The sequence below is a fragment of the Pseudophryne corroboree genome (assembly GCF_028390025.1).
Source record: "Pseudophryne corroboree isolate aPseCor3 chromosome 3 unlocalized genomic scaffold, aPseCor3.hap2 SUPER_3_unloc_12, whole genome shotgun sequence".
NCBI classification, from domain to species: Eukaryota; Metazoa; Chordata; class Amphibia; order Anura; family Myobatrachidae; genus Pseudophryne; species Pseudophryne corroboree.
In genome coordinates this window covers 2,107,723-2,121,079 of record NW_026967500.1, presented here as the reverse complement: position 1 = coordinate 2,121,079, position 13,357 = coordinate 2,107,723, and the positions used below count along the sequence as shown (strand labels likewise).

Below are 13,357 nucleotides of genomic sequence, written 5' to 3'. Positions count from 1 at the left end.
GCCAGTAAGACAATATGAAAGGAAACTATAGGTCAGTAAGACAACACAGTAGAAAACTATAGGTCAGTAAGGCAATACATTAGGAAACTATAGGTCAATAAGACAATACAGTAAGAAACTATAGGTCAGAATCGCAATACAGTAAGAAACTATAGGTCAGTAAGACAATACAATAGGAAACTATAGGTCAGTAAGACAAAAGGAAACTATACATCAGTAAGACAATACAGTAGTCAACTATAGGTCAGTAAGACAATACATTAAGAAACTATAGGTCAGTAAGACAATACAGTAAGAAACTATACGTCAGAAAGACAATACAGTAAGAAACTATAGGTCAGTAAGACAATACATTAAGAAACTATAGGTCATTAAGACAATACAGAAGGAAACTATAGGTAAGTAAGTCAATAGAAAAGGAAACTATAGGTCAGTAGTACAATACAGTAGGAAACTATAGGTCAGGAAGACAATACAGAAGAAACTATAAGTCAGTAAGACAATACAGTAGTAATCTATAGGTCAGAAAGACAATACAGAAGAAGACTATAGGTAGGTAAGATATTACAGTAAGATACTATAGGTCAGTAACACAATACAGTAGGAAACTAGGTCACTAAGACAATACCACAGGAGACTATAGGTTAGTAAGACAATACAGAAGAAACAATAAGTCTGTAAGACAATACAGTAGGAATCTATAGGTCATTATGAAAATACAGTAGGAAACTATAGGTCAGTAAGACAATACAGTAGTAATCTATAGGTCAGTAAGATAATGAAGTAAGAAGCTAGGTCAGTAAGACAATACATTAAGAAAGTATAGGTCAGTATGACAATACAGAAGGAGACTTGGTCTGTAAAACAATACAGAATGAAACTATAGGTAAGTAAGACAATACAGTAAGAAACTATAGGTCATTAAGACAATACAGTAAGAAACTATAGGCCAGTAAGACAATATGGAAGGATACTATAGGTCATTAAGACAACACGGTAGGAAACTGTAGGTCAGTAAGTCAATACATGAGGAAACTAGGTCATTAAGACAATACAGTAAGAAATTATAGGTCAGTAAGACAATACAGTAGGAAACTATAGGTCAGTAAGACAATACCGTAGGAAACTATAGGTCAGTAAAACAATACAAAAGGAAACTATAGGTCACTAAAACAGTACAGTAGGAAACTATAGGTCAGTAAGACAATATAGTAGGAAACTTTAAGTAAGACAGTACAGTAAGAAACTATAGGTCAGTAAGACAATTCAGTAAGAAGCTATAGGTCAGTAAGACAATACAGTAAGAAACTGTAGGTCAGTAAGACAATACAGTAAGAAACTATAGGTCAGTAAGACAATATGGAAGGAAACTATAGGTCAGTAAGATATTACATTAGGAAACTAGGTCAATACGACAATACAGTAAGAAACTATAGGTCAGAAACACAATATAGTAAGAATCTATAGGTCAGTAAGACAATACAGTGAGAAATTATAGGTCAGTAAGATAATACAGTAGTAAACATTTAAAAAGGCTTTTTAAATGAGTTCCTCCTAACACCACACAACTGCTCAGTGCGCAAAATAAAAAAACTTAGCAGTAAAACCTATGGAGAATTTTCAGCACTATTTGCGGCTAAATGGATAGGGAATTTTTTGCGATGAACTGAAACCCCCCCCCCCCCCATAAAGTGTTTATACATATAGTATGATGTTACATTGAGATTACCGCTGGAGGAAACGCTGCTACAATATGATTGAATGTGTAATTTAGCCCGTCCTCGTATGAGTGTAATATATTAATATATTCTTACTGAACAGGATTACCAGCACTGAATCAATTAACACCCAATATAATATACATGCCGATGTTTAACAACAAATACACTTGTTTTTTTTATTACTTTATTCACCTTTATACATTTACTTTTGTGTTTTATATATCACTGATTTAGTTTACATACTTTACTGTACTTAATAAAGGTTATATATTATTTATTAGTGCGCAAACAGGACAGCACTTTCTCTTCTTTGCTGTTTTATTATTGCAAAGCCCATGTCACCTCTAGTAATCCCACATGAGTGTCCATGTCACCTCTAGTAATCCCACACGAGCATCCATGTCACCTCTAGTAATCCCACATGAGCACCCATGTCACCTCTAGTAATCCCACATGAGTGTCCATGTCACCTCTAGTAATCCCACACGAGCATCCATGTCACCTCTAGTAATCCCACATGAGCGTCCATGTCACCTCTAGTAATCCCACATGAGTGTCCGTGTCACCTCTAGTAATCCCACACGAGCGCCCATGTCACCTCTGGTAATCCCACATGAGCGTCCATGTCACCTCTAGTAATCCCACATGAGCGCCCATGTCACCTCTAGTAATCCCACATGAGCGTCCATATCACCTCTAGTAATCCCACATGAACGTCCATGTCACCTCTAGTAATCCCACATGAGCGTCCGTATCACCTCTAGTCATCCCACACAAGCGTCCGTGTCACCTCTAGTAATCCCACATGAGCATCCGTGTCACCTCTAGTAATCCCACATGAGCGTCCATGTCACCTCTAGTAATCCCACATGAGCGTCCATGTCACCTCTATTAATCCCACATGAACGTCCAAGTCACCTCTAGTAATCCCACATGAGCGTCCATGTCACCTCTAGTAATCCCACATGAGCATCCATGTCACATCTAGTAATCAGACATGAGCGTCCATGTCACCTCTAGTAATCCCACATGAGTGCCCATGTCACCTCTAGTAATCCCACGTGAGCGTCCATGTCACCTCTAGTCATCCCACACAAGCGTCCGTGTCACTTCTAGTAATCCCACACAAGCGTCCGTGTCACCTCTAGTAATCCGACATGACCAAGCTCCAGTCTAAGCATCCTAGCTTTTTTGTTTTTTAATGATTACAGGTAAAAAATGTCAGTTATAGAATTATATATTGTAACCTGTAACACCCTGGGTCTCGTCTACTCATTTTATATTTTAATGTATTTTATTTCCAGCAGATGGACACACAAGCAGGAATATCACAGAAGGACATCAAATGGTATCCCCGGATTGTGACATAAAAGATAATGATAGTAGACCTGATTCTCCAGGAGATAACCCCATTACCCCAATTATACATCCAGCTCTATCAGCTGCTACCTCTGATCCTGGGAAATGTTCTCCTGATCACTCTGATATTGGTGCATCTGTTACAGCTCTGAGAGTAGATACAGTGTTTCCCTGTTCTGTAGATGCCAAATGTTTTACACAGAATACAAAGCGTATTACCCATCAGCCAGCTAAGGCAAGTGAGAGGCCACTGATATGTTCTGAGTGTGGGAAATGTTTTACACACAAATCAGCTCTTGTTACACATCAGAGAAGTCACACAGGTGAAAAGCCATATTCCTGTTCTGAGTGTAGGAAATGTTTTCCACGGAAATCAGAACTTATTACACATCAGAGAAGTCACACAGGTGAGAAGCCATATTCCTGTTCTGAGTGTGGGAAATGTTTTGCACAGACATCAGCTTTTGTTACACATCAGAGAAGTCACACAGGTGAAAAGCCATATACCTGTGCTGAGTGTAGGAAATGTTTTCCACGGAAATCAGATCTTGTTACACATCAGAGAAGTCACACAGGTGAGAAGCCGTACTTCTGTTTTGAGTGTGGGAAATGTTTTGCATGGAAATCAAATCTTGTTACACATCAGAGGAGTCACACAGGTGAGAAGCCATATTCCTGTTCTCAGTGTGGGAAATGTTTTGCATCGAAATCATATCTTGTTACACATCAGAAAAGTCACACAGGTGAGAAGCCATATTCCTGTTTTGAGTGTGGGAAATGTTTTGCATATAAATCAAATCTTGTTACACATCAGAGGAGTCACACAGGTGAGAAGTTATTTTCCTGTGCTGAGTGTGGGAAATGTTTTCCACGGAAATCAGATCTTGTTACACATCAGAGAAGTCACACAGGTGAGAAGCCATATTCCTGTGCTGAGTGTGGGAAATGTTTTACACAGAAATCAGATCTTGTTACACATCAGAGAAGTCACACAGGTAAGAAGCCGTACTTCTGTTCTGAGTGTGGGAAATGTTTTGCATGGAAATCAGTTCTTGTTAAACATCAGCGATTTCACAGGTGAGAAGCCATTTTCATGCTGAGAGATAAATAAATCCGCTCTTGTTGAACATATTAGACATTACCCGAGTACGGGACGATTTAAATCTTCTGGAGTATAATTATCACTCGTGCAATGTTACTCAATGGTCAATCCTATCTCCTATGCTTTATAAAATATACATGCTACCATGGGTTATATAATCAGACATCATGGCCTGGTCTACCACTGCTATGCAGATGACCTGCTTTTTGCTCCATGTAAAGAGAACCTAATACCAATCCTAAATGGTTGTCTAGCTGAGCGCCAGGGGTGGATGATGCCAGCCCAGCATTACATGGTCCAAGGTACTAGAAGCAGCTTCTGCCTCCTTACTGCCCCGCTTGCTTACTTCTACAGATGAAGGACTGTCACCAGCAGTACCAAGAATCTGTCATTCATTTAAGGGTTGAACGTTTAGCTTTGCAGCCCTGACCATGGAACTCACTGCCTTGCACAGTCCAAGAGCCCTCCACTCTAGAGACCTTCACAAGCAGACTGATGACTGTTACTCACGCTTTTCATTAATGTACCTCTATTTAGTTCCTAAATAATACATCCCAAATGCTTAGGTCTTTTTTCTGCTGTTTATTTCTCTGATGTCCTAGTGGATGCTGGGTACTCCGTAAGGACCATGGGGAATAGACGGGCTCAACAGGAGACTGGGCACTCTTAAAAGAAAGATTAGGTACTATATCTGATGTGCACTGGCTCCTACCTCTCTGCCCCTCCTCCAGACCTCAGTTAGAATCTGTGCCCGGCCAGAGCTGGATGCACCTAGTGGGCTCTCCTGAGCTTACTAGAAAAGAAAGTATTTCTTAGGTTTTTTATTTTCAGTGAGATCTGCTGGCAACAGACTCACTGCTACGAGGGACTGAAGGGAGAGAAGCAAACCTACATGCTTGCAGCTAGCTTGTGCTTCTAAGGCTACTGGACACCATTAGCTCCAGAGGGATCGAACACAGGGCCCGACCTCGATCGTCCGGAGCCGCGCCGCCGTCCCCCTTGCAGAGCCAGAAGACGGAAGAACCAGAAGAAAAACGGCTGAAGACTCCGGTCTTCATTAAGGTAGCGCACAGCACTGCAGCTGTGCACCATTGCTCCCACAGTACACCACACGCTCCGGTCACTGGTGGGTGCAGGGCGCTGGGGAGGGGGCGCCCTGGGCTGCAATAAGTATACCTTTTGGCAAATTTGCACATAATACAGTTTATAAACTGTATATGTGCCTAATCCCCTGCCATTAACATAATTAAAAAAGCGTGAGAAGCCCGCCGCGGAAGGGGCGGGGCTTTCTCCCTCAGCACACCGGCGCCATTTTTTCTTCACAGCTCCGCTGGAAGGACGCTCCCCAGGCTCTCCCCTGCAGTATACACTACAACAAGGGTAAAAAAGAGGGGGGGCACATAAATTTAGGCGAAAAAGGTGATATAAGCAGCTATTGGGGAAAATTCACTTTTAGTGTAAATCCCTCTGTTACATAGCGCTCTGGTGTGTGCTGGCTTACTCTCTCTCTGTCTCCTCAGAGGACTTTGTGGGGCCCTGTCCTCAGTCAGAGCATTCCCTGTGTGTGCGGTGTGTCGGTACGGCTGTGTCGACATGTTTGATGAGGAGGCTTACGTGGAGGCGGAGCAGGAGCCGATAAGTGTGATGTCGCCCCCTACGGGGCCGACACCAGAGTGGATGGATATGTGGAAGGTATTAACCGACAGTGTCAACTCCTTACATAAAAGGTTCGATGACGTAACAGCTTTGGGACAGCCGGCATCTCAGCCCGCGCCTGCCCAGGCGTCTCAGAGGCCATCAGGGGCTCAAAAACGCCCGCTACCTCAGATGGCAGACAGATGTCGACATCTGTGCGGTGGGGGCGCGTCTCCGGCACTTCAGCGACCAGTGGGTTCGCTCACAGGTGATCTCTGGGTGCTACAAGTGGTATCTCAGGGATACAAGCTGGAGTACGAGGCGACTCCCCCCCGCCGTTACCTCAAATCAGCCTTGCCAGCTGCTCCCAGGGAAAGGGAGGTAGTACTGGCGGCTATTCACAAGCTGTACCTTCAGCAGGTGATAATCAAGGTTCCCCTCCTTCAACAAGGAAGGGGTTACTATTCCACAATGTTTGTGGTACCGAAACCAGACGGTTCGGTGAGACCCATTCTAAATTTAAAATCCTTGAACACTTATATAAGGAAGTTCAAGAAGAGGGGGATTTTATGGTGTCGCTGGACATCAAGGATGCTTACCTGCATGTCCCCATTTACCCACCTCACCAGGAGTACCTCAGGTTTGTGGTACAGGACTGTCATGACCAATTCCAGATGTTGCCGTTTGGTCTGTCCACGGCTCCGAGGGTATTTACCAAGGTAATGGCCGAAATGATGATACTCCTTCGAAAGAAGGGAGTTATAATTATCCCGTACTTGGACGATCTCCTTATAAAGGCGAGGTCCAAGGAGCAGTTGTTAGTCAGCGTAGCACTATCTCGGGAAGTGCTACAACAGCACGGCTGGATTCTGAATATCCCAAAGTCACAGCTGATTCCTACGACGCGTCTGCTGTTCTTGGGCATGATTCTGGACACAGAACAGAAGAAGGTGTTTCGCCCGGAGGAGAAGGCCCAGGAATTGTCATCTCTGGTCAGGGACCTCCTGAAACCAAACAGGTGTCGGTGCATCACTGCACGCGAGTCCTGGGAAAGATGGTAGCTTCTTACGAAGCAATTCCCTTCGGCAGGTTCCATGCAAGGATCTTCCAGTGGGATCTGTTAGACAAGTGGTCCGGATCGCATCTTCAGATGCATCGGTTGATCACCTGTCCTCGAGGGCCAGGGTGTCTCTGCTGTGGTGGCTGCAGAGTGCTCATCTTCTCGAGGGCCGCAGATTCGGTATACAGGACTGGGTCCTGGTGACCACGGATGCAAGCCTCCGAGGATGGGGGGCTGTCACTCAGGGAAGAAACTTCCAAGGACAGTGGTCGAGTCAGGAGACTTCCCTACACATAAATATTCTGGAACTAAGGGCCATTTACAACGCCCTGATTCAAGCAGAACCCCTGCTTCAAAACCAACCGGTTCTGATTCAGTCAGACAACATCACGGCGGTCGCCCATGTAAACCGCCAGGGCGGCACAAGAAGCAGGATGGCAATGGCAGAAGCCACAAGGATTCTTCGATGGGCAGAGAATCATGTGCTAGCGCTGTCAGCAGTGTTCATTCCGGGACTGGACAACTGGGAAGCAGACTTCCTCAGCAGGCACGACCTCCACCCGGGAGAGTGGGGACTTCATCAAGAAGTCTTCAAGCTGATTGTAAATCGTTGGGAATGGCCACAGGTGGACATGATGGCGTCCCGCCTCAACAAAAAGCTAAAAAGATATTGCGCCAGGTCAAGGGACCCTCAGGCGATAGCTGTGGACGCACTAGTGACACAGTGGGTGTACCAGTCGGTTTATGTGTTCCCTCCTCTTCCTCTCATACCCAAGGTACTGAGGATAATAAGAAAGAGAGGAGTAAGAACTTGGTACCCAGAACTACAAGAAATGATCTCAGAGGACCCATGGCCTCTGCCGCTCCGACAGGACCTGCTACAGCAGGGGCCCTGTCTGTTCCAAGACTTACCGCGGCTGCGTTTGACGGCATGGCGGTTGAACGCCGGATCCTAACGGAAAAGGGCATTCCAGATGAAGTGATTCCTACGCTGATAAAAGCTAGGAAAGATGTAACAGCAAAACATTATCACCGCATATGGCGAAAATATGTTGCTTGGTGTGCGGCCAGGAAGGCCCCAACAGAGGAATTTCAGCTGGGTCGATTTCTGCACTTCCTACAGTCAGGAGTGACTATGGGCCTAAAATTGGGATCCATAAAAGTCCAGATTTCGGCCCTGTCTATTTTCTTTCAAAAAGAACTGGCTTCACTGCCTGAAGTTCAGACGTTTGTTAAGGGAGTGCTGCATATTTAGCCCCCTTTTGTGCCTCCAGTGGCACCTTGGGATCTCAACGTTGTGTTGGATTTCCTGAAATCACATTGGTTTGAGCTACTTAAGACCGTGGAGTTGAAGTATCTCACGTGGAAGGTGGTCATGCTGTTGGCCTTGGCCTCAGCTAGACGTGTGTCAGAGTTGGCGGCTTTGTCATGTAAAAGCCCATATCTGATTTTCCATATGGACAGGGCAGAATTGAGGACTCGTCCCCAATTTATCCCAAAGGTGGTATCAGCGTTTCATTTGAACCAACCAATTGTGGTGCCTGCGGCTACTCGGGACTTGGAGGATTCCAAGTTGCTGGACGTAGTCCGGACCCTGAAAATCTATGTTTCCAGGACGGCTAGAGTCAGAAAACTGACTCGCTATTTATCCTGCATAAACCCAACAAGCTGGGTGCTCCTGCTTCAAAGCAGACTATTGCTCGCTGGATCTGTAGCACGATTCAGCTTGCACATTCTGCGGCTGGACTGCCGCATCCTAAATCAGTAAAAGCCCATTCCACGAGGAAGGTGGGCTCTTCTTGGGCGGCTGCCCGAGGGGTCTCGGCTTTACAACTTTGCCGAGCTGCTACTTGGTCGGGTTCAAACACTTTTGCAAAATTCTACCAGTTTGATACCCTGGCTCAGGAGGACCTTGCCTTTGCTCGTTCGGTGCTGCAGAGTCATCCGCACTCTCCCGCCCGTTTGGGAGCTTTGGTATAATCCCCATGGTCCTTACGGAGTACCCAGCATCCACTAGGACATCAGAGAAAATAAGAATTTACTCACCGGTAATTCTATTTCTCGTAGTCCGTAGTGGATGCTGGGAGCCCGTCCCAAGTGCGGACTTTCTGCAATACGTGTATATAGTTATTGCGTAACTAAAGGGTTATTGTTATGAGCCATCTGTTAAATGAGGCTCATTTGTTGTTCATACTGTTACCTGGGTATATTTATCATAAGTTGTACGGTGTGATTGGTGTGGCTGGTATGAGTCTTACCCTGGATTCCAAATCCTTTCCTAGTAATGTCAGCTCTTCCGGGCACAGTTTCCCTAACTGAGATCTGGAGGAGGGGCATAGAGGGAGGAGCCTGTGCACACCAGATATAGTACCTAATCTTTCTTTTAAGAGTGCCCAGTCTCCTGCGGAGCCCGTCTATTCCCCATGGTCCTTACGGAGTACCCAGCATCCACTACGGACTACGAGAAATAGAATTACCGGTGAGTAAATTCTTATTTTTGTATCTTGTGCTTTGTATAAATGTGAATGTCTAATACCAGTTTGCACAATCTGTATTGCTACACGACAATATGGCGGCCATTGGAACGTGTTTTCACTTCTAGTTTGCCTAACTTGTTGCAGACACTCATCTTGATCAGGAGTGCTGAGTGTTTTCAGATACAAGATCCTATCTATATATACCCTGTACATTATCATGTGCATTAGAGTCACCCGGGTTCCATCTGCAGTGGTTTGTTGTATGTTACATCTATATGGTGCGGATACTCTGTATGATTTCATAATAAAAGCTTTTGTTTGCTTCTAATTATTGCATTATAGCTTTTATTTCTCTTATGTCCTAGAGGATGCTGGGGACTCCGTAAGGACCATGGGGTTTAGACGGGCTCCGCAGGAGATATGGGCACTATAAAGAACTTTTAGTATGGGTGTGCACTGGCTCCTCCCTCTATGCCCCTCCTCCAGACCTCAGTTAGATTCTGTGCCCAGAGGAGAATTGGTGCATTACAGGAGCTCTACTGAGTTTCTCTGATAAAAGAATTTTGTTAGGTTTTTTTATTTTCAGGGAGCACTGCTGGCAACAGGCTCCCTGCATCGTGGGACTGAGGAGAGAGAAACAGACCTACTTAAATATAGGCTCTGCTTCTTAGGCTACTGGACACCATTAGCTCCAGAGGGATCGGAACGCAGGTCTCCCCCTGCCATTCGTCTCAGAGCCGCGCCGCCGTCCTCCTTGCAGAGCCAGGAGATAGAAGCCGGGTGAGTATAAGAAAAAAGAAGACGTCTCAGGCGGCAGAAGGCTTCTGATCTTCACTGAGGTAAGCACACAGCGGTAACGCTGCGCGCCATTGCTCCCGCATGTTACACACACGGCAGGCACTGATGTGTGCAGGGCGCCCTGGGCAGCAATATATACTTTTTTTGGCATATTAGACACATATAGGCTGCGGAGTCAGTGAATGTTTATCCCCCGCCATTAATTGTAAATTTGAGCGGGACTGAAGCCTGCCACTAGAGGGGGCGGAGCTTGGTCGCACAGCACTAACCAGCGCCATTTTCCCCACAGTGTGCTGAAGAGAAGCTGTCTCCCCGGACTCTCCCCTGCAGAACGGTGATACAGGGCTGAAAAAGAGGGGGGGACGCCACATTTTGGCGCAATGAGTGTATTATACGATTGACATAATATAAAAGCGCTATATCTGGGAATTGTTTCCAGTGTCAGTTGGCGCTGGGTGTGTGCTGGCATACTCTTTCTGTCTCTCCAAAGGGCCTTGTTGGGGACCTGTCCTCTTATAGATAGATCCCTGTGTGTGTGTGAGTGTCGGTACGCGTGTGTCGACATGTCTGAAGCGGAAGGCTCATCCAAGGAGGAGGTGGAGCAGATGATTGTGGTGTCTCCGTCGGCAACGCTGACACATGATTGGTATGATATGTGGAATATTTTAAATGCTAATGTGACCTTATTACATAAGAGAATGGACAAAGCTGAGTCCAAGGAAACAGCAGGGAGTCAATTCACGGATTTGGCTGAGTCACAGGGCCCGTCAGGGTCTCAAAAGCGTCCCTTATCACAGATAGTAGACACTGATACCGACACGGATTCTGATTCCAGTGTCGACTATGATGAGGCACGGTTGCACCCTAAGGTGACCAAAAGTATTCATTATATGATTGTGGCAATAAAAGATGTTTTGCATATTACAGATGACCCCTCTGTTCCTGACACGAGGGTACACATGTTTAAGGGGAAGAAACCTGAGGTAACGTTTCCTCCATCTCATGAACTGAACTAATTATTTGAAAAATCTGGGGAAAATCCAGACAAAAAACTGCAGATTCCCAAGAGGATTCTTATGGCGTATCCTTTCCCTGCACAGGACAGGGTACAGAAAGGGTAAAGAGAAAGGGATCAGTTTCTTTGGGTGCACTCACTCCCACCAACAAAAATAACAGAAATTCTTGATACTGGATCTGTGTCCTTATACACTTTTTATATATATATATATATATATATATATATATATATATATATGTATTAACACTTAATTATTAGTACTTCCCAATACCCATATGGAATGTATCAACTTTATTAGTATCCCATATGAAGTATTAAGACCCTTAGATTGGGCCGTAAACAGTGAAATATAAAATTGATAAAAGATAACCTTGTATGTGTTCCATCATTCTGTTTCGTGTAAGCATACAGGTAAGTGATGGCACGGTAGTCACCGTCACATTCAGGTGGTATAATGGAAGTGGGACTGTTTGGGCTTATTCTAGTCTACTGCAGAAATAAAAAAAATCAGCCTTAATCCTGCTTTAAAAAATGACAAAGCCCATAAATCAAGTTTGGTCGGACAAGACAGTAGCCACATTAATGGTGGCACATCATATAGTCTGAGGACCCATACTTCTGGGATTTATGGAATAACTCCCTCTTCGCCCACAAAACCTTCCCTTCACCATTCACAATGTCCACCATTGCCCCTTCAGAAGGGACACAACTTTCCTTTGCTTGTTCCACCTCCTCCTTCACAGAGCCCAGGACCACCTGCATGACCATTTCATGTTTATCTGGAGGCCAGGCATCTGGGAGGTTCATGGCCTGAGATGACCACAGAACCACCAGGTAGTGGGCAAGAAGAATCCACAGACTCCCCAGGAACTGGAGAGTCCAAGGATCCACCCCACATGAGGCAAAGAAGGGTCAACCACAGGGTCTGGCTTACCTATTTCCTTCCTAAAAGCTGCTCTTTACCCAGTTTGGTACCTGTGGGATCCCACTCCAATTTTCCTTGAGAGTCCCTACCCTCACTAATCCCTTCTAGGTCCCACCACCTGGTGTATGGTGTTTAATGACTATTTTCATTTTACTTCACTTTGGCTGCAGCAGCCAGAGTCCCATCCAACTACTCCATTCCTTCACTCATTGGTGTCGCAACCCCTTCCCCATCACACTGCTCTACTGCAGCGGAGCTGTGAGGCTTGCTGCTGGCAGTACTCACTACTCAGCATACATACACACAAACATGATTACACAGCTATGCCAGAGACACTAACAACCATGATGATACGAGGAGACACACTCCCAGGAAGGCATGTATGTAAGAGTACGGACAGAGTGGATGCAGTGGGGCTGCATGACTAACAGCTGAGCCTGTCACTTCAGTGAGGTGGATGGGGCATCTAGTTCCCAGCTGGTACAGCACACTATTTGTAAGAGGTAGGGCTGCTGGCTGACAGCTTATAAGCTCTGTACAGCGGCAGCAGTCTGCAAATGATGGGAAAAAAACATCTGGACCATGTCTACTATTGATGGCGGGGAACTAACTGGCTCTCCACCTTTCATTGTAAAACTAGTTAACGTCAGGTATAGACCATCAATTATTCCTGAACGTCAATGGTTGATTGCAAATCCTAGACCAGACCCTGGGAGACCACAGCCACCACCGGATCCACATTTGTGACCCGCCAGCAGATCTACTTTCTCCTGGAGAGCCACCTCTCCGTGGCTTTCCACAACTAAGCTGGAACTCTCCAGGTCTCCTTCATCCCCAGCTTGGATCTCCTCTGCATCAACATTCCGACCGGCCTCAGACAGCTCCATGGAAGCAGCATTTGGGATAACTTTTTACTCTTTACTTGCTGCAGCTCCAGTATAGTTCCTGTGATTTCCTCCAGGTCATCCCAGCTGCACCAGCTCCTCATTCCATGTAACTCTCTCCCAGCTGCACCAGCTCCTCATTCCATGTAACTCTCTCCCAGCTGCACCAGCTCCTCATTTCATGTAACTCTCTCCCAGCTGCACCAGCTCCTCAGTTCATTTAACTCTCTCCCAGCTGCACCAGCTCCTCATTTCATGTAACTCTCCCAGCTGCACCAGCTCCTCATTTCATTTAACTCTCTCCCAGCTGCACCAGCTCCTCATTTCATATAACTCTCTCCCAGCTGCACCAGCTCCTCATTCCATGTAACTCTCTCC

The 13,357-nt window shown here is 45.5% G+C and overlaps 2 protein-coding genes across 2 annotated transcripts in view; one reads left to right on the top strand and one right to left on the bottom strand.

Moving 5' to 3' along the window:
• Nucleotides 1-4,161, top strand: part of LOC134983319 (gastrula zinc finger protein XlCGF17.1-like) — a 50,168-nt gene extending 46,007 nt beyond the window's left edge. The window contains exon 2 of the mRNA XM_063949036.1: nt 3,270-4,161. Coding sequence (XP_063805106.1) covers nt 3,270-4,161 — 892 coding nt within the window. The remainder of the gene's footprint in view (nt 1-3,269) is intronic.
• The window catches only part of LOC134983324 (uncharacterized), a 509,434-nt gene that overhangs the window by 246,930 nt on the left and 249,147 nt on the right, over nt 1-13,357 (bottom strand). The window lies entirely within an intron of this gene.